At 42.1% G+C, this 22,061-nt stretch overlaps 1 protein-coding gene across 1 annotated transcript in view; it reads left to right on the top strand.

The window, feature by feature from the left end:
- Positions 1 to 21,613, top strand: part of DNAH3 (dynein axonemal heavy chain 3) — a 241,660-nt gene extending 220,047 nt beyond the window's left edge. Inside the window, exons 55-62 of the mRNA XM_065924469.1 lie at positions 2,246 to 2,490; positions 4,358 to 4,474; positions 7,802 to 7,956; positions 8,781 to 8,948; positions 10,144 to 10,286; positions 13,928 to 14,132; positions 15,119 to 15,256; positions 21,260 to 21,613. Coding sequence (XP_065780541.1) covers positions 2,246 to 2,490; positions 4,358 to 4,474; positions 7,802 to 7,956; positions 8,781 to 8,948; positions 10,144 to 10,286; positions 13,928 to 14,132; positions 15,119 to 15,256; positions 21,260 to 21,613 — 1,525 coding nt within the window. The remainder of the gene's footprint in view (positions 1 to 2,245; positions 2,491 to 4,357; positions 4,475 to 7,801; positions 7,957 to 8,780; positions 8,949 to 10,143; positions 10,287 to 13,927; positions 14,133 to 15,118; positions 15,257 to 21,259) is intronic.
- Positions 21,614 to 22,061: the final 448 nt, after the last annotated feature.

The following is a 22,061-nucleotide window of genomic DNA, read 5'->3' as shown; positions in this document are numbered from 1 at the left end:
TTAGATTTTCAGTGATCATCTTATTCTGGACCAGGGGTGAGCAAATTATGGCCAAATCCAGTCTGCAGCCTATATTTGTACAGTTTGCAATCTAAGAATAGCTTTACATTTTTTTATGGTTGAAAAAAACTGAAAGAAGAGTAATACTTCATGACATGTGAAAATTATATAAAATTAAATTTCAGTGTCTATAAATAGAGTTATAAAGTTTTATTGAAGTATAATCATATTCACTCACATATTGTCTACAACTGCTTCTATGCTTCAAGTAGTTGTGACAGAGACTATTCGGCATGCAAAGTCTAAACCACTTACTGTTTGGTCCTTCATAGGAAAAGGATGCTAGTTTGCTAGTTATTTTTATTTTAGTTATGTCTGCCTGAAAATAGAAAAGTGTTTGGTGTTTATTTACAAAGCCAGATTAGACCATAGTTGATTGTATTCATGTAAGGCTTATACAAAATTAATGTAGAAGTTTAAGAGGGAATCGATTAATTTCAAGAATTCTATTTTGTATGGGATGCTGAGTTGCTTCATTTATTATCAGTTACATACTCAATGAAGAAAAATTATTCATATTGACATCTAAGACTTCTTGACCTCAAAGTTGGAGAAGGAAACGGCAACCCACTCCAGTACTCTTTTCTGGAAAATTCCATGAATGGAGAAGCCTAGTAGGTTACAGTCCATGGGATCGCAAAGAGTCGGACACAACTGACCGACTTCACTTTCACTTTTAACTTAACCCCAAAGTCACAAGCTTAAGTACTTATGCAAGCCAGTGATGTAACATAAATGACTTAAGAGGATTGAGCACAAGAAATATTCCACTTTCCACACTGCAGTAGCTATCATCATGGGCAGTCAGCCTCGGTTGAATATGAGTGGTGGGGACTGTGGTAAACTAGAGCACATGCCCTGTAGAGATGAGCTACTACTGTCTAATGACGGCTAACTGTTGCCAAGCAGGCATGAAGGCCTCTTGTGTCCAGATTTTCTGATTATTTTAAAGGAAAGATGGGAAACTAGAATTTTAAAAGAAAGCCCTAGATTTGTAAAAGTTGGCAACTACTTCAAAAATATGTTGCAGCATTGTATTGGTTTGCATGGTGAGAGTTGAACATCAGCCAGCTGCAAACTGAGGTCAGGTCATAGGCCACCAGTTTACGGCCTCTCCTTCCCCTCTGAGCCCTGTGCTTGGACCATAGCAGGCTGCCCACCAGCCCTGACCACATCCCCAACTTTTCTTCCTCCATGTGGTTGCTCAGCCTGTGTCTTTAATGACTTTTCATCCCCCAAATCTGCCTGTTGGAAACCTTTCTAATGTCTAGCAAAAAAAACCCACAAAAATGAAACAAAACAGGATGCCACAGTACGTATGTAACTTGAGCCTGAGTAAGAAAAACAAATGAAAGACAATATGCCAACATGTTAACTTGTAGATGGTAAAATTTTATGTATATATATATATTTCTTACTACTTTTACCTATGTTCTCATTTTTTTATGAACATAGGTAAAATTTTATCATTTAAGAAAAAAAATCTTCCATATTCTCAAGACCCATTTCAAATGCCGCTGGCCTCTATGACAGAAGTCAGCAAACTTTTCCTGTAAGGGACCAGATAGTGAATATTTTAAATTTTACAAGCCATATTGTCAAATGCAACTATTCAACTCTGCTGTTGTAGCATGAAAGCATCCCTAAATAATTTGTAAATAAAGGGGTGTGGCCTTATTCCAATAAAACTTTATTTATAAAAATAGGTTAAGGCTAGATTTGACTCCCTGGCAATAGTTTGTAGACATTTGCTCTCTCCACCCCATGTATCCCCACAGCCTATTACTTCCCTCCCTCCCTGCAGTCTTGATTTTAAAACTTCTTGGCATTGTTTGCTTCTCTTTTCTCCCCTCCTCAGCTCCCATTTCCCTTCCCCTCCTCTGCACCGCCCACCCCGCCCCTGACACCCCCAGCAGCAAGACTGTGAGTGATCTGGAAGCAAGAAACAAGGTGTGTCCTTGAAGACCCCACTTGACCTTGCTATACCTCTGTTTCCTCACTGGTAAAGGGGGTGGTAAATCAGAGGTTGGCTGTGAGGATTAAAGTAAATGAAGGGACATAAATTCTTAGCATTGGGTTCAGCATCTATCAGAGTATAAAAAAAAAATGATAGTTATTTTTTTGTTACTGTTTTTAAATATATGTATTACATTGCTCTAAATAATTGGATCTGTTGCTCTTCTAGACTCTGGTTAACCAGCTATCCATCAGAGAAGTTTCCAGTCAGCATCCTCCAGAATGGGATTAAAATGACCAATGAGCCCCCTAAAGGGCTCCGGGCCAATCTTTTGCGCTCTTACCTCAATGACCCCATCTCAGACCCCGTGTTCTTCCAAAGCTGTACCAAAGCAGTGATGTGGCAAAAGCTATTGTTTGGCCTTTGCTTCTTCCATGCCATCGTTCAAGAGAGGAGAAACTTTGGACCCCTAGGTGAGAGATGACAGCGTACCTGGATTGCTGGGGGAAGGATCACAGAGAGATGCAGAAATGCATTCAAGTTTGTATTCAGGGTTGCCAGTAAAATAAGGTGTAAGAAAAAAGATAAGGTATAAATACGTTCCATGTAATATTTGGGACATATTTATACTAAATATGATTTGTTGTTTATCTGAAATTAATTTCACTGAGTGTCCGTATATTTTTCTTTAATAAGTCTGGCAACCTTATAACCAGAATAGGATCAGGGTCAGGGAAAGAAGTGATGCTCCAGAATCAGAGGTCTCCTAATTACTGAAGTTATGTGATAATGAGATCGAAAGCCCTTCCCTTTAGTGTGTATTTGCCTAGCTTGGGTACAATGGCCATATTTCAGGGAATTTTCACCAGGTAATTTATAACAGTTTAGGTTGCTCTCTTTACATGTGCATAACAATGAAAGAAATACAAATGGGAAAGCTGTCTGTGCTTCTCCTTGAAAAAAAATAAACATAAATTTCTTTATTAATGTAACCTATCCATGGCCTAACTTAAGTGATTTAGTATTCTTGTTGAAGCAGATCATCAAACTAAATACAGATCCCAAGTCACCATGGTTTTAAGGATGGATTCTTTTTCTCATGGAGAATGGATGGATACCCATATCATTTCTCATGGATCATTTTTCTCATTGTTAATCCTGTGGGCTACCTCCAATTCTTTTCTTGAAATGACCCACCTCAAGGTATTCTTAGCAATTTTGGGGGGTTACCAAAAGAGGCAAATTGTCTTCTTGGTGATTCTCTCAGAACATTCTCTTTCCTTCTACCTGTCCCAGTTAGCACCACACCACCTGACTCTTCCACTTGGGTTTCAGGGATGAGACAGCCAAAGTGGACACTCCCTCCACACTTGCATCTCACACACCAATTTTTTCCATCCATGCCTAACCTCCCAAAATCCATACAACAATTTGGCTTATAGTCAACTGCCCCGTTGTGTTTTGTTTGCCAGAACACAAGTTTTGGGGTTTTTAAAAATTTATTAATTTATTTATTAATAATAAATAATTAATTGTTGGCTGCACTGGCTCCTCATTGCTGCCTGAGGGTTTTCTCTAGTTCCAGCGAGTGAGGGCTACTCTTCATTGCGGTGGCTTCTCTCACTGCAGAGCACCAGCTCTAAGGAATGGGCTCAGTAGTTGCGGCACACAGGCTTAGCTGCCCTGCTGCATGTGGAATCTTCCTGGACCAGGGATCAGACCTGTGTCCCCTGCATTGGCAGGCAGGTTCTCAATCACTAGACCACCAGGGAAGTCCAAGTTTTTGTTGTGTTTAATTTAAATGTGAATGTTTAGGAGGAAATTAAACATCTCCATTGAATGCCGGTCCCACCACACCCTACTGTCTTACATCAGGCCTGCTTCATACATTTATGTTACTTGTATAGCCCCACTGGGCATTTATCATTATAAACTTTGGAAATATAGTGCAAGGAGGAGAATTCTCAAAGCTAACTCAGTATTGCCCAATCACAGATACTGCTCTCTACCTATGCTTTAGTGTTATTTTTGGCATTCTATGCATTACCCTGGTATTTCAGCCGGGGTGAATAATCCTCATTCCACAAATCCCAGGATGGTAACGTCTTCTTTAACAAATGGGGAGATCCGTAAGGAAATTGACTTTAGAATGGATGCTTTTTTCAAGCAGAATGTCTCCCACGCTGGCAGTAAATGTCAAAGCTAATAGTTGGCAAGGTGCTTAATATTCATGGAACTGAAACTGATCCATAATGATGTTTAACTTCGCCAACCCAATCTCTGGGTGGGAATTAAGAGCTCTCATCCCTGAAGCATCTAATTCATCTTTGCCTCATGCAGGTTGGAATATTCCTTATGAATTCAACGAATCTGATCTGAGGATTAGTATGCGACAGATCCAGATGTTTCTGAATGATTACAAGGAGGTGCCATTTGATGCTCTGACCTATCTGACAGGTATTTATGGGAGGAGGCTTTGGCAACCATAAACCTCAACAATTATGCTCCACCTTCCTGCTCCTCTGCTCCCATCTCCATTCGTTTACCCACTTATGCTTTCAACAAACATTGATTTCTTACTGATGCTGGTCACCATGCTGGATATTGTAAAAAAAAAACAAAAACAAAAAAATCATGATCAATCCTTCCCCTTAAGTGGTGCACAGTCTACAAAGGGAGAGAAATATAACAAAATAAATGACAATACAGTGGTAAGTTCAATAAGAGAAACATTTATAAAGTAGAAAGGCAGCATAATGATTAAATTTCAGATATAGGGTGGGGATGATTAGGGATAACTTCCTTAAGGCATTACAGATGATTTTGAGGGATAAGTAGGAGTTTTACAACTGGAAGAAGAAGTGGGAGTGGGTGGTGAAAAAAAGGAAGGCTAGTGCTTCCAGCAGAGATACCCTGAGGTGAAAATGACACTTGCTGGTTTGTATTAAAGCAATTCATCAGCAGTCTTTTATTAACCATTCAATATATACCGGTACATAATATGGAAGAATGTAAATATATGAAACTTGGTCACTGCCCTTAAGAAAAATACCATGTAATCCTAGAGAGAGGAGATAAAATATAGATGGTCTAAATGAGTGGATTGCTATGGCCAAAATCAAAGTGCAGCTCAAAAGAAAAACCTGGGCATCTTCTAGGTCACATACAAGTTCCTCCCTCAACTCTGGATCCTTTCCCCAGTCAAATGGCAGGTGCGCTGTCTACATCATTCAGTTTTCACAGTAATCTTATAAGCTTCATGTTAGTAACCCTGTTTTACAGCTGGCAAAACCAAGATCTTAGCATAGGGGTTCTCAGCTAAGGGTGATTTTACCTCCTAAGGGACATTTGACAAATTGAAGAGAGATTTTTTGTTGTCACAACTAAATGGATGTGCTACTGGGTAGAGGCCAGGATGCTGCTAAACATCCTCCAATGCACAGGACAGCCCCCTGCAACACAGAACTACCCAGTGTACAACACGTCAATCATGCCAAGATTGAGAAACTCTGCTTTAGAGTGATTAAATTCAGTTTAAAGTAAAAGGTGACACAGACCTTACTTCAGCATAGTGTCCCCTTAAACAAAACCCCAAGTGACATGCACAACATAAGTTCAGTGGATTTTAGTTTGGTGAAAGAACTTTTCTAAATGAGTAAGCCATATTCCCATTATTCCAGGCCACACAGAAGCACATCCCAGAGCTCTTCTTCAGATCACAGAATGAGTGCATTAGTGTCCTGGGATGTGGTCTTAGTGTTGGACTGCCTGCAGCTCATAAACGAACCCACCCCAGTTGTGCCAGCTGGCCTGAGGATAGTCACTTCCCAACTGTACCAATCAGGATGGACTAGTTAGGCTGAGATGACAAGCAATCTCCAAATCTCAAGGATGTCAGACACCAAAGGTCTATTTCTTGCCCATCCTGTTATACATGTCCGGTGTGAATTGGCGAGGGTCTCTGTTCATTCTAATTGTCTATCAGAGGCACAGTTGGCAAAGGCTCTACCAACTTTTGATGCCACCATCTCAACATAGACTGGTGTGGTCACTGCCACAGGGGTAGCACTGAAGAGCTCATGTTGGGAATTAAATATGCAAGAAGTTGTCACCTGGCCACACCTCACTGCAATGAGGGAAGTGTAGGAGAAGGGAAGGGTAACCTTCCTATGTGCCTGGAAGGAAAGAACTAGACAGAGAACACTCTTAGAGCTCCGAGACCAAGAGACAAACTAACCAAAGAGATAGGTCTTGTTTGGAGAGTGGTGATCTAAATAGATGGACTGAAGTTGAATACATTCTTAATCTGGTACCCCCAGCCCTGTGGCAGAGCCAATGGGAAATCTTGAAGAGATATAAGACATATCCTATCTCTGTAGAAACTTGTGTTCTTGCTGTAAAGAAGAGCTATGTAAGTAAAGAAATGCACCTTCCTTCATAAACATAAAACCCAGGGCCTTAAAGGTATCCCCTGAAGTAAAATTTGCTGATGAGGGAGGGGTGGTGGCACCCTGAACCATGACTCTGCACCTCAGGTTTACCTTCACCTGTAGCCCCTCTTTGGTTCCTTCTAGCACTGCCACGCTGACTTCAGGGGGAACCACTCTCCCTTTAACACTGTAGTTCTAGTGTCATCATAAACCTATTTACAGCTGGGACAAACCATAATGTTCACACTAAATTTTGCTGAAGGCCTGAGAAGTCAACAGAGAGAGATCTAGGTGGTGCTTTAAGGTAAAACAGTTTCCGCAGGGCTCAAATGATGACTCAGTAGGTATGAACGCCCCCTTAGTCTCTTACTTCTCCTGTTATGAGCCACCAAGATGTTCCTCTTAGTCATTTAGACCCCTCCAATGCCAAGAGAAGCTGAAGCCTCTTCAACTTGTCATACTTCCTGCTTCATGTCCATAGCCTGCCCCTTCCTAGCATGGTTGGAATTGGAAATGAACCCACCCTTCAGGAGAGGCTTTGTATGTGCGTGCGCACACACACACACACACACACACACACACACACACACACACAGATGTGTCTTTTCCTTTCAGACTAATGTGTTGTTCCCAACTTCCAAATATCAGATAACACATACTATTGAATCTGATCCAGCTAGAAAATGCATCCTGGGTTGCTGTCTCCTCAAAAGAGTTACCTAATTCTTTTTGTAGAAAATCTGAGTGTAGAAACCCGAGTTACAGAGAACGATGTTGATGATGAGGATTGGGATAGGAGAGTCATATCCCAAACCAGTGTCTATGGATAATCTCAATTCTCCAAATTTGTGAAAGTGGTAATTGAATGTCTTCTATATGCCAAGCATTGTGCTAAATGTTTTATAAGTATTGTTGACCACAACCATGTAAGATGGGTATGCAGTTATCTCTTACTGACAGATGAGAAACTGCTAATAAGTGGCAAAAGTTGGAGCCTAGAAATTGGCTGAAATTGGAACTCAGTACTGTCTCATGCCACAGTTCTTACCCTGAACCACGTTTCTATACTGCTTTTCACATATATGTACAAATATACACAAACGTCCAGACAAATATCTGGAAGGTGCCTAAATGTTAACAGTTACTTTAGTTGAAATAATTGGTGACAGTATTGCTTTTATTTCAGTTTATTGCTGTTTTCTAAATTCTAATATAGGAGCATGTATTATTTTTGTAGCAACCATAATACCAAAAAGGCCTAGTCTTAAACTAAGCTGAGCATGGTTTTTAGCAACCCTGTAGATTAACGACCAAGTTCATTATGGATTCAACCTCTTCTGTTGGCTGTCCCCAGGGGAATGTAATTATGGAGGCAGAGTGACAGATGACAAAGATAGGAGGCTCCTGCTATCCCTTCTGTCCACGTTCTACTGTAAGGAAATCGAGCAGGACCATTACTTTCTTGCTCCTGGAGACACTTACTACATCCCTCCTCATGGCTCCTACCAGGTAAGGGACAGGAGGAGCTTGCCAGTCTCCATGTGGTTAGGGTTGCAGTTGTATTCAAGGAGGGCCCAGGGATAGCTTGGGTTTCCTGACTTGGGTCCATAAGCTATTTCAAATCTTCCAAAAAGCCTACAAGATAGACATTATTACTATTTAGTGAATCCTAGGCATTTGGTAGACAAGATTTTTCCAAATATGGGGTCCATCTGGGGGAAAAAGGAAGGGATGGCTAAGATGAAGCTTTGCTGGTGAATAGGTTGGAAACTGTACTTGAAAACAAAGGTTCAGAAGGTGGCACAGGGAGGGACAGAAGAACTGGATGGGAGAATGATAAATAGAAGAAAACAAGAGATCTGAAGGATGAAAAGGGCTTGTTTTTATCAAGTACCTGTTATATACCAAGGCCTTATTCCTTCATAACCTCATTTATCTTCCCAATTGCAGATACGGAAACTGGGCTTTCGGGTGACTAGCTCAGGGTTTACACAATTAGTTTAAGATGGAGCTAGGATGGAGCTAGCCAGTTCTGTCTGAATCCAAATCCAATTTTGTCTCCAAAGCCAAGACTGCTGGTGGAGCAGGAAGGAAGCCAGCAGAGGTGGGAGGGGAGATAACCCATCTACCTTCATATTCGTACTCACTGTTCAGAAACCTGTAGGAGGGAAAGCCTGTGATGTCTTGGCCTTGGTGGTGTGTGCATGTGTGTGTATATGGCCTGTGCTACCGAAACAGTGTGATTTCTATGTGAGTCTGGTCTGGCCAAACCCTGGATGATCTGTGGGACCCCAAGAACCTGAACTTACATTAACTGAAGATTTTCTTTCCAGTCGTATATCGACTATCTCAGGACCCTCCCTATCACAGCCCACCCAGAAGTGTTTGGCCTCCATGAGAATGCTGACATCACCAAAGACAACCAGGAAACCAACCAGCTATTTCAAGGAGTGCTCCTGACCCTCCCTAGGCAATCAGGAGGGAGTGGCAAGTCCCCTCAGGTAACCAGCCTTGAATTCAATTTCCTAGGTAATCTTCCCTCTAGTGGGCATGCAGGATTATGGGTGAAGACCAAGAAGAAAGAAAAGCGAAGGTGTGGCAGACCCCTGAGGAAGGGCATGGGTGCTCTGGTCTTACTGTTGAGAGCCCTTAGATACTGAGCTGGTTTCTTAAAATGTCAGTCATTCCTATATAACCTTCATGATTCATTGTTATATCCACACATCATCTATACTCCATTTACATAATATTTTAAACCAGATCTCTTTTGCTTAAAACCATTTTAAAAACTGCCCATCAGGATCGTAAGTGAAAACAAATCCAGTACCATTTCGATAAAGTCATGACAGCCACAAAAAGAAAATGAAGGTTAAACATTATTAGGTTCATCCAGCTGCTGCTGCTGAGGTCTTGCTGGCTCCTTGGGAAAAGAGGAGGATCAACAAGTGTTACAGAGCATTTAATTAGTCCTGACCTGACCTGAGACTTTTTCCTTGAAGGGAATGAAAACAAAAAGGTGGCTAAAACTTGACAAGAGAGTGACTTTCTTACCATGTGATTCAATATTATTTCTCCAAGTCCTGGAGACACCTGGAATCATTTTGGGTGCCTCCTATGATCATTTCACTTGGTCTACAGATGAGGGCAAAATGAACCGTACAAGAAGTGACCCACTTCAAGGCACTCATAAACCCAGAGGCAGTGCCAGACCCAAAACCACATCTCCTGACTCTGGCCTGTTCTTTCTTTTCCTTCTCTTCTCCTCTCCAACTTCTAAGCCACCCCATGTTCAACTTTTCTCAGCTGTGGATTTTGCATATAGTTGGCTTTGCATATCTGCAGGTTTTGCATCCTTCCAGGAGTGACCTTGAAGACTGGAGGAGTTCTGCAAGGTTCAGCACTTCCCTGAGGCTACCAGGCTGGCTGAGCCGGAATTCCTTGCCCAACCCTCAGGCCTTCGCTCTGGCCAGGACTCTCACTGTTTGGCTTAGAGGCAATGTCCTCCCTAAGTCTGGGGCCAGCATAGGTAGCCTCCTTACCTTCAAGGCAGAATTGGCTTCTGTAGCAGAGCTCCCAAGAAGCTCCTATAGACTAAGTTTAAAAAAGACAAATGCTCTCTGCCTTAGGTTTACTTGGACAATGTCACAGCACAGAGGTCTTGTTTCTCATTCACCTCTCTAATGCTTACACTTTAAGGAAGTGGTTGAGGAGCTGGCCCAGGACATACTCTCCAAGCTTCCCAATGACTTTGACTTGGAGTTGGTCATGAAGTTGTACCCTGTGGTCTATGAAGAATCCATGAACACTGTCCTAAGGCAAGAGCTCATCAGATTCAACAGGTGGGCTGTATGGTCTTACTTGGATCCTGGGAGTTAGAGTGTGAGGGGAAGGATCTAGTAGGCAGTAACTAGAAAGGACACTTGATAGAGGTTGCTGTGCAGAGTTGGTTTGCCCTACCTGCAGGAAGGCCTATAAATACGGGCATCCCAGCATGTGTCGGTCCAGGGTTAAATCATTCCTTCTATTCATTTGCTCTTGTTCATTCATGTGACATCTGTTCAGTTCAGTTCAGTCACTCAGTTGTGTCCGACTCTTTGCGACCCCATGAATCGCAGCACACCAGGCCTCCCTGTCCATCACAAACTCCCGGAGTTTACTCAAACTCATGCCCATTGAGTTGGTGATGCCATCCAGCCATCTCATCCTCTGTCGTCCCCTTCTCCTCCTGCCCCCAATCCCTCCCAGCATCAGTGACATCTGTAAAGTTGCAGGATATAAAATTAACACACAGAAATCCCTTGCATTCCTATATACTAACAATGAAAAAACAGAAAGAGAAATTAAGGAAACAATACCATTCACCACTGCAACAAAACGAATAAAATACTTAGGAGTATATCTACCTAAAGAAACAAAAGACCTATACATAGAAAACTATAAAACACTGATGAAAGAAATCAAAGAGGACACAAACAGATGTAAAGTGGGGTTAAAACAAATAGGCTAATAGTGAAAGTAATCATTAAAGCCACTTTTATTGAGCCTTTATTACTAGATATGGCTCCAAGTACCACTCAAGTCTGTGCATTCAAACCACACAAGTCTTTTAGAATATGCACAATTAGTAATCCCTCTACTATTGTTTTACAGATGAGAAAACTGACACCCAGAAGGGCTAAGTAATTTGCTCAAGGTGACACAGTGATTCAGTGACTGAACTGAGTTTGAACTCAGACTGATTCCAAAGCCCCAGCACTTAGCCAGTATGTGAAATCAGGGTAAACTTATAAAGGGTGGGGAGAAGTTCAACCCATTGCCTCTACTCCAGGGGCAAGGAATGGCTATTATAAGATGGCATGGGGCTAAGGATCTCTGGCCTTCTATTCTAGTCCCCCCCCTCACTTCTCCAGAGCACAGAACCCAATGGGATCACCTTGATTTGATTTCTAGATAGTCAAAACTGAAAGCATTCCAAAACACCGTCTAGGAGAGATGAGAACTCATCTCTTCCACCTTCAAGTCAAGGTTCTCGCTGCTCCACATACTCTTATTTTTTTTAATTTTTTAATTAATAAATATTTTATCCTCATTGTTTTCCTCTAATTTTATCCATTTACTACAAACCCTTGTGTCAAGGGCTGACTTTCAATGGACTGCAGTGAGGGAGCTGCTCTGCTATGTAATAATCCCAGAACCAGAAGCAGGTCATCCAGGGAATGGTTTAGCACTTACTTCCCCAAGAACGTGTGGTGGGCGAGGGGGCGCCCGCCCTTCCAGCCATGCCCCGTGTCCCAGGACGAAGGGCTGTCTACACTGGACCCCAGTCCTGGTGCACAGCAGGGTGCACCACACCATGCCCCCAGGGATGCTGGTGGCAGCCTGCTGGCAGGGGCGGTGGGGGACCGGCTATCCGAGGACAGCAGATGCGCCCATGGCGCTGCCAGATCCTTCCGCCTGGGCGAGATTCTGACTTAGAGGCACTCAGTCATAATCCCACAGGTGGTAACTTCGCCCCACTGGCTCCTCAACCAAGCACACACACCAAATGTCTGAGCCTGCAGCCACAGACTCTAAATGTTACTGTCTCCGTTTTTGCTCAATGGTCATTGCTTAGTTATAGGGACAGCCCTGACTCCAAAAGACAAGAGAATTGGAAGAATTTCATCTAAGAATTGATTGACCCCCTTAGTTTTAGTGTTACTCTCTAGAGTCAGTAGTCAGTTGGCCATATGGGTGACCAAGCAAAATAGAGAGTCAAGGTTGCTGACTACTTGAGTCAATACCTTGGTATGATAGGATTCTGTCCTCATTCATCCAGACACCAGGCCAATGATTTTCCTCCTCTGCCACTCATTTGCCCCTAAGATCTTTGGAGCTCTTGGTGATTACAGTCACCTTCACTAGCCTTTGGGCTTTCCTAGTAGCTCAGTTGGTAAAGAACCCACCTACAATGCAGGAGACCCCGCTTCAATTCCTGGGTCAGGAAGATCCCCTGGAGAAGGGATAGGCTACCCACTCCAGTATTCTTGGGCTTCCCTGATAGCTCAACTGGTAAAGACTCCACCTGCAGTGCAGGAGACCTGGGGTTGATCCCTGGGTTGGGAAGATCCCCTGGAGAAGGGTACAGGCTACCCACTCCAGTATTCTGGCCTGGAGAATTCCATGGACTGTGTTGTCCATGGGGTCGCAAAGACTCAGACACAACTGAGTGACTTTCTCTAGCCTTTACCACTGGCCATTATAATATAAGAGGAGAGGGTAACAGCACTTATATTTCAGTGATGCTTAGGATTAATTACATTGGGCAATACTGTAACATACCTTCCCATTACCCTCTTTTTTTTTTTTTTTTTTTTGCCTATCCATCTAGTGGTATGAGAAGCCCAGAGTGACAGTTCAGCTTCCAGTTCAGGGGAACCATTATTGCATCTTCTAGGGCAAACTTTCATCCCTGAGTACTAAAAATCTTGAAACCAGCAGATCTCATAGTTGCAAGAATAGAAATAGAACTTTTGCAAGTAGGTCTTTAGGTGTAATAGAAGTCTGTGGTATAATCCCTCAGAGGGTAGTTTTGCTCTTAACTCCTCAGCCAAGTATATACACCAATAACATGTTTGAACCTTAAATTCCTCTTAATATAAATGTTTAATGGTTACACATTCAGGAATCTGTTTCTTGGGTTTAAGCATTCTCATGTCCATGTGGCTGGGATTCCATAAATCTTTGGACATGACAAGCTCTCTCTGGTAGCAGATTCTTTGGCAGTCTCAGGGCCCCCTGGACTTGGTGAGTCCCCATAATAGAGGCCAGAGACAAAGGCAGATGATCTTAGAATCTTTTAGGCCACCCTTCAACTGCCTTTTCTCAGGTAGGCATGAACCTCACAGTCTATAAAAAGAATTTTGTTTTTAAAACAAAGAAGAAGCCTTAAAACTGCATTACCCTTTGACCCAGAAGTTCTACTTTTACTAAGAATATCATTATAAGTCTCTGCAAGGTTTGATATAGATGGATGTCCCTAGTAATGTTATTTACAGTAACAACAGTCTAGAAATAATATGTTTCAGCAAGAGGAATAATTAGATAAAATGGAACACCTTGCAGTTATTAAAAAGGATGATTTTAGTTAGGTCTCTATTGACTAGGGAAGATGTTCCCTTTATGCTAAGAGAGAAAAACAAATTACATATATATATATATATATATATATATATATATATATATATATATATATATATATATATGATCCCATTAATTTGTGTTTACATATAGAAAAATCTAGAAAGCTATACATCAGAGTTATCTTTGGGTGGTGAGAGAATGGGTGATTTAATTTTTTCTCATCTTTACAATTCTTCTCTCATGAATGTATATATCTGACTTTTTAAAGGGAGGAAAAGGAAAAGGAGGCTTGGAGGCAGTGCACTTGGGGTAGAATGAGGTCATCGAGAGCCAGGCTGAGTCTTCTTTGTTCTTGCAGATTGACAGAAGTGGTTCACAGAAGCCTCATCGATCTGGGCCGAGCAATTAAAGGGCAGGTTCTGATGTCCTTAGAGCTGGAGGATGTCTTCAGTAGCATGCTTGTGGGTAAAGTGCCGGCCATGTGGATGGCAAAGTCCTACCCATCACTGAAGCCCCTGGGAGGCTATGTGGCTGATCTGCTGGCCCGCCTGGTCTTCTTCCAGGTACCTTGGAGTCAGGGCAACTGGGCACCTGGGATTCTCATTCAGGTGGAGAGGACATTCTGAAATATGACAGATTAGAGGTGGAAGGGGATAGGGTAGCCACAGAGCATCCTGGATTGAGCACCTACTGGAAACTCTTACTGGGGTTGAAGACAGGAGGGAGGCTTTCAAAGTCCTTGAAAAGTTTATAGCCTATAAAAGCAGGAATAGGAACAAGAATAAATGCTACAAACCAGTGTCTCATGGGCTACATACAGCTCATGGGCTAACAGATAGACTTGGTTTGGTTTGGCTACCTGGTAATTTAAAAATCTGAGGGCAAAAAATAAATAAATAAATAAAAATAAAAATCTGAGGGCTTCCCTGGTGGCTCAGTGGTAAAGAATCTGCCTGTCAATGAAGGATACAGTGGATGATCCCTGATCCAGGAAGAGCCCAGATGCAGTTGGAGCAACTAAACCCATGCACCACAACTACTGATGCTCAAGCACACTAGATAGAGCCTGTGCTCCTCAACTACAGAGTAGCACCTGCTTGCTGCAACTAGAGGAAAGTTTGTGCAGCAATGAAAATGAATACAATTTTAAAAATATTTTAAAAAAGAAAACTTTGAGCTAGCCTATAAATACTGGATTATTACATACAAAAATACAGATGTTTGTCCTGCAAAAAAAGGAAGACCTGAATCAATGGACCTACATGCCTGCTTGGCAACTACTGCTGGAGTTGAGTAGCTGCTGCTTAGTTTAGACAAGACATATTCTCTACTGCTATAGTCCCTCCCACTCTCTACTGTATCCCTGACACCAGCTTGCACCAGTGCTTTTTACTTCAAAGTGGGAAAATATAAGATAAACTACAAAGTCTGCCTGTTTCCAGAAAAATGAGAAAAAGCCTATTTCTTTATGAGACTCATTTTTATTATTGCCTTTGAACTATCTTTGATGTATTATTGATTTTGCATTTTTATTTCTGTGTTTCTCCAGGACTGGATTGACAATGGACCTCCTGTGGTCTTCTGGATCTCTGGATTCTACTTTACACAGTCTTTTTTGACAGGTGTCTCTCAGAATTATGCTCGGAAATACACCATCCCCATTGACCACATTGGATTTGAGTTTGAGGTAGGGGCATTTTACAGTACAACAGCTCAAAGGGGCAACCAGAGAAAGCAGTGTTGTCCATTTCCTTGAGTCCAAACATTTAGATGTGTTAAGGTTCAAATACTTCTGAGATGATGCAAATAAAGTGTTTAGCATGACTTAAAGCAGCTCCAAGGAGAAGGAAATGGCAACCCACTCCAGTATTTTAACCTGGAGAATCCCAGGGATGGAGGAGCCTGGTGGGTTGCCGTCTAAGGGGTCGCACAGAGTCAGACACGACTGAAGCAACTTAGCAGCAGTAACAGCAGCAGCAAAGTAGCTCCAAGTATCCCCAACAGAATCAGAGGATTCCCAATGCTTTGTCTCTTGTGTATATGAAAAAAGAATCTTTCCAGAGAACTCTGCCACAGCTGTACCAAGAATAATGAAAGCACATTCTATACTGTCTATTCAACATGGTGGACTTTTCATTTGGAAGGATGTTAAAGGTCTTGTGTAGGGCTTTGCTTAAAGTCAAAGGATGCCAAGAATCACCCAATCCATGTTTGGAGAGAAAGGAGTAAGACAGACTTTAATAGAGCATTGTAGAATTTTAAATTTTATGGAAAGATCCTTTGAGATCATTTCATCCAGACGTCACAAAATAATTGCCTCAGATATTAATTTAGTTTATAAATGAACTTGATTGGCCTTTGTTGTTGTTGTCATTCAGTCACTAAGTTGTGTCTGACTCTTAGGGACCCCATGGATGCACATCTGGTTTTCCTGTCCTTCACCACCTCCCAGAGCTTGCTCAAACTTATGTCCATTAAGTCAGTGATGCCATCCAACCATCTCGTCCTCTGTCGTTCCCTTCTCCTCCTGCCTTTAATCTTTCCCACCATCAAGGTCTTTTATAATCAGTCTGTTCTTTGTATCAGGTGGCCAAAGTATTGGAGCTTCAGCTTCAGCATCAGTCCTTCCATTGACTATTCAGGGTTAATTTCCTTTAGGATTCACTGATTTGATCTCCTTGCAGTCCAAGGGAGTCTCAAGCATCTTCTCCAACACCACAGTTCAAAAGCATCAATTCTTTGGTGCTCAGCCTTCTTTATGGTCCAACTCTCACATCCATACATGAATACTGGAAAAACCATAGCTTTGACTATGTGGACCTTTGTTGGAAAGGTAATGCCTCTGCTTTTTAATATGCTGTTTAGGTTTGTCAAATCTTTCTTCCGAGGAGCAAGCGTCTTTTAATTTCATGGCTGCTGTCACCATCTGCATTGAGTCTGGAGTCCAAGAAAATAAAGTCTGTCACTGTTTCCATTGTTTCCCCAACTATTTGCCATGAAGTGATAGGACCAAAAGCCATGATCTTACTTTTTTGAATACTGAATTTTAAGCCAGGTTTTTCGCTCTCCTCTTTCACTTTCATCAAGGGGCTCTTCAGTTCCTCTTTGCTTTCTACCATAAGGGTGGTGTCATCTGTACATCTGAGGTTATTGATATTTCTCCTGGCAATCTTGATTCCAGCTTGTGCTTCATCCAGTCTGGCATTTTGCATCATGAACTCTACATATATGTTAAATAAACAGGGTGACAATACACAGTCTTGACATATTCCTTTCCCTATTTTGAACCAGTTTGTTGTTCCATGTCCGGGTCTTCTTGACCTACATAGGTTTCTCCGGAAGCAGGTAAGGGGGTCTGGCATTATCATCTCTTTAAGAATGTTCCGCTGTTTGTTGTGATTCACACAAAGGCTTTAGCATAGTCAATGAAGCAGATGTTTTTCTGAATCTTTCTTGCTTTTTTGATGATCCGATCAATGCTGGCTATTTGATCTCTGGCTCCTCTGCCATTTCTAAATCCAGCTTGAACATCTGTAAGTTCTTAGTTCACGTACTGTTGAAGCCTAACCTGGAGAATTTTGAGCATTACTTTGCTAGCGTGTGAGATGAGTGCAAATGTGTGGTAGTTTGAACATTATTTGGCATTGCACTTCTTTGGGATTGGAATGAAAATTGACCTTTTCCAATTCTGTAGCCATTGTTGAGTTATCCAAATTTGCTGACATATTCAGTGTAGCACTTTCACAGCATCATCTTTTAGGATTTGAAACAGCTCAGCTGGAATTCCATCACCTTCTCTAGCTTGGTTCATAGTGATACTTCCTAATGTCCACTTGACTACACACTCCCAATATGTCTGGCTCTAGGTGAATGATCACACCATCGTGGTTATATGGGTCATGAAGATCATTTTTGTCTAGTTCTTCTGTGTATTCTTGCCACCACTTCTTAGTATCTTCTGCTTTAGTTAGGTCTATACCATTTCTGTCCTTTATTGTGCCCATCTTTGCATGAAATGTTCCCTTGGTATCTCTAATTTTCTTGAAGAGATCTCTAGTCTTTCTCATTCTATTGTTTTCCTCTATTTCTTTGCACTGATCACTGAGGAAGCCTTTTTTTTTTTTTTTTTTTTTAAATCTCTCCTTGCTATTTTTTGGAACTGTTCATTCAGATGGGTATATCTTTCCTTTTCTCCTTTGCCTTTCACTTCCCTTCTTTTCTCAGCTATCCGTAAGGCCTCCTCAGACAACCATTTTGCCTTTTTGCATTTCTTCTTCTTGGGGATGACTTTGATCACCACCTCCTGTACAGTGTTACAAACCTCTGTCCATAGTTCTTCAAGCACTCTATCAGATCTATTCTTGAATCTATTTGATCTATTCTTGAATCTATACCTTGAATCTATTTGTCACTTCCACTGTATAATCATAAGGGATTTGATTTAGGTCATACTTGAATGGCCTTGTGGTTTTCCCTACTTTCTTCAATTTAAGCCTGAATTTTGCAATAAGTTCATGACCTGAGCCCCTGTCAGCTCTCGGTCTTGTTTTTGCTGACTGTATAGAGCCTCTCCATCTTTGACTGCAAAGAATATAACCAATCTGATTTCAGTATTGATCATCTGGTGATGTCTATGTGTTAAGTCATTTCTTGTGTTGCTGAAAGAGGGTGCTTCCTATGACCAGTGCATTCTCTTGGCAAAACTGTTAGCCTTGCCCTGCTTTATTTTGTACTCCAAGGCCAAACTTGCCTGTTCCCCCAGATATCTCTTGACTTTATACTTTTGCGTTCCAGTCCTGTATGATGAAAGGACATCTTTTTTTTTTTTTTGGTGTTTGTTCCAAAAGGTCTTATAGGTCTTCATAGAACCATTCAACTTCAGCTTCTTTGGCACTGGTGGTTGGTGCATAGACTTGGATTACTGTGATACTGAATGGTTTGCCTTGGAAACAAACAGAAATCATTCTTTCATTCTTGAGACTGCACCCAAGTACTGTTTCATTGACTATGTGGGCTACTCTATTTCTTCTGAGGAATTCTTGACCACAGTGGTAGATATAATGGTCATCTGAATTAAATTTGCCCATTCCGGTCCATTTTAGTTCACTGATTCCTAAAACGTCAGTGTTCACTCTTGCCATCTCCAATTTACCTTGATTCATGGACCTAACATTCCAGGTTCCTATACAGTATTGTCCTTTACAGCATCAGACTTTACTTTGAACACCAGACACATGCACAACTGGGCATTTTTTCCACTTTGGCTCAAACTCTTCACTCCTTATGGAGCTCTTTCTCTGATCTTCTTCAGTAGCCTATTGGGTACCTACCAACCTGGGGATTTCATCTTTCAATGTTATATCTTTTTGCCTTTTCATACACTCATGGTGTTTGAAAGGTTGTGGCTGCGAGCCATGTGTTACCCTGGGATTCATGACATCGGAGAGGATTTCAATCCAGGGCCAGAGACAAGTCTTGACTACTCGGAGCTTTTTGTGTGGCAAAGTTTCACTAAAGTATAATAGAGATAGGGAAAGCTTCTGACATAGACATCAGAAGGGGACAGAAACAGTGCCTGCTTGCTAGTTTTTAGTAAGGCATTTTATGTCTGTTAGCAAGTTTCTAATCTGAAGAAAGACACCTCAAGTCTGAGGGAGTTTCACCAGGACCCTCTCCCACAATATACATTTTGAGATAGAATGGCACAAGGTGAGTCATCCCCCAGCCATAAAGTAATTGACATGAATACTGGTTTGTTGAGTCATTATCAGCCCAAGCTTTGAAGAAAAAAAAAAAAAAGGTTAGTCTTAGGTGGAACCAATTTGAAGAAAGGCAAATTCCAAAGCAAAAACATAGTTTCATTAACATAGCTTAAGAAAAACATTTCCATAATAAAGAAATGGTTAGCTCAAGGTCTGAGAAAAGTTAAGTTCAGGTGTTGTCAACAGAGAAGGGAAAGAAGTCTGCCACTCGCAGTTTATTTTCTCCTACAGCTTGGGGACCTCTTACGGAGGCTGTTACCACCCTCAGGTTCTCAAGGCAAGAATACTGAAGTGGTTTACCATTCCCTTCTTCAGTGGACCATGTTTTGTCAGAACTCCCCACCATGACCCATCCATCTTGGTTGGCCCTACAAGGCATGACTCATAGTTTCATTGAGTTAGACAAGGCTGTGATTCATGTGATCAGTTTAATGGGAGGGGCTGGCTGTGGGGGAAACTGGGTCTTGCTTTGGTAGGTGGGGCCATGCTCAGTAAATCTTTAATCTAATTTTCTGCTGATGAGGGGGGTGGGGACAACACAGTGTGTTCCCTCCCTGTGGTTTGGCCTGAGGCCACACCATGGTAGGGGTAATGGCGGTAATGGTGACCTCCTTCAAAAGGACTTATTGCCAGCACACCACAGCTCCCAGGACTGTTGTAGTCAGTGCCCTTGACCTCATGGCAGGCCACTATCAACTCACGCCTCTGCCGGAGACTCCTGGACACTCACAGGCATGTTTGGCTCAGTCTCTTGTGAGGTAACTGCTCCTTTCTCCTGGGTTTGGGTGCACACAAGGTTTTGTTTGTGCCCTCCAAGTGTCTGTTTCCCCAGTCCTGTGGAATTTCTGTAATCAAATCCCACTGGCCTTCAGAGTCGAATTCCTGGGGGTTCTCAGTCCTTTTGCTGGATCCCCAGGTTTGGAAATCTGTTGTGGGCCCTAGAACTTTTATAACAGTGTGAGAACTTCTTTGGTGTAACTGTTCTCCAGTTTGTGGGTTGTCTGTTCGATGGCTCTATAGTGGAGCTAATGGCAACCTCCTCCAAAAGGACTTATGCCACATACCACGCCTCCCAGGTTTGCTGCTGCCAGAGGCCCTGTCCCCACAGCAGGCCACGCTGACCTGTGCCTCCGCAGGAGAACACGCAAACACTCAAAGGCAGGTCTGGCTCAGTCTCTTGTGGGGGTCACTGCTCCTTTCCCTTGGTCCTGGTGCACACAGGGTTGTTTGTACCTCCAAGCACCTCTGGCAGGTCTGAGGTTTGATTCTAAATGTGATTTTGCCCCTTCTACCAGCTTGTCAGGGCCTCTCCTTTGCCCTTGGATGTGGCGTGTTTTGTTTTTGTATTTTTGACGGGATACTACATTCTCCTGTCCATGGTTGTTCAGCAGCTACTTATGATTTTGGTGTTCTTACACGAGGAGATGAGCACACGTCCTTCTACTCCACAACCTTAAAAGAAGTTTATCAGCTCTGAATCTAAACAATGGTATGCTGGGGCTGGCTCATACTAACTCACCAGAGCCAGTTACATGTGGTTGTTAAATAATGGATACACTGAAATTGATCATGGTGGGGCTCTTTACACCACAGAAATTGACAGAAACTAAAAATCAAAGTTTTACTTCTTCTACTAGAGAACTATTTTACCAGCATGCAGCTGAATCTAACCCCTCACTTTACAGATCCATATTCAGAAAGGGGAAAGATTATACAAGGTCACTACGCTAGGTAATAGTTAAGGTGGTCTCCTGGTTCTTGCTGACTGGAAATCAGACATGGCCCACGTAGCATGTAGTGTCCTGGGAGAAGTCTCAATGTCCTGGGAGACAGACAGTAAAGCCAGTTTTTACCTTTTCAGTCTCTTAATGCTGCCTCATTTAGGAAATGGCAGGTAACAATGGAACTCACAGCTTCCTGTCTTTCAGGTAACCACACAAGAAACAGTCATGGAGAGTAACCCAGAAGATGGGGCCTACATAAAAGGACTCTTCTTAGAAGGTGCCCGTTGGGACAGGAAAAAGATGCAGATCGGGGAGTCTTTCCCCAAAATCCTCTATGATCCATTGCCCATCATTTGGCTGAAACCTGGGAAAAGTGCAATGTTTCTGCATCAGAACATTTATGTGTGTCCAGTCTACAAAACAAGTGCCCGGAGAGGTACCCTCTCCACAACAGGGCACTCCACCAACTATGTCCTATCCATTGAACTCCCAACTGACAGGCCTCAGAAGCACTGGATAAACCGAGGAGTAGCCTCTCTGTGCCAGCTAGATAATTGATGGCATGTGTTTCAACACAAAATAAAAAGAGTATCATTCTTGACTGAAATATAGCTTTCCTTTCTTGAGAGTCACATGGTATGATGATGATCACCAGGGAAGCCCCAATGATGGTGACAATTATATTAATGGAGCACTTGCTATGATCTAGTATTTTAGAGCAGTCCTATAAAGTAGGTTATTATCCTTACTTTATGGGTGCAGAAACCAAGATATAGAGAAAGTAATACTTCTCCAAGTCAGGTAGTTACTAAAATAGTGGAGCCTAGTTTTGAATACAGGCAATAGGGTTCTTCAGCCTAGACTTGAGTCATGTGGCTAAGCTCCCTGATTTTTTTTTCCTATTATTTTGCCATAACTCTCACTGAATTTTAATTGCTTCTCTCCTAGTCTGTTAGATAGCATCACCAATTCAATGGACACGAATTTGATCAAACTCTGGAGATAC

Source organism: Muntiacus reevesi, chromosome 2, assembly GCF_963930625.1.
Source record: "Muntiacus reevesi chromosome 2, mMunRee1.1, whole genome shotgun sequence".
In the NCBI taxonomy this organism is placed as follows: Eukaryota; Metazoa; Chordata; class Mammalia; order Artiodactyla; family Cervidae; genus Muntiacus; species Muntiacus reevesi.
The sequence above is the reverse complement of the archived record's forward strand: the minus strand, read 5'-3'. Positions and strand labels throughout refer to the sequence as shown.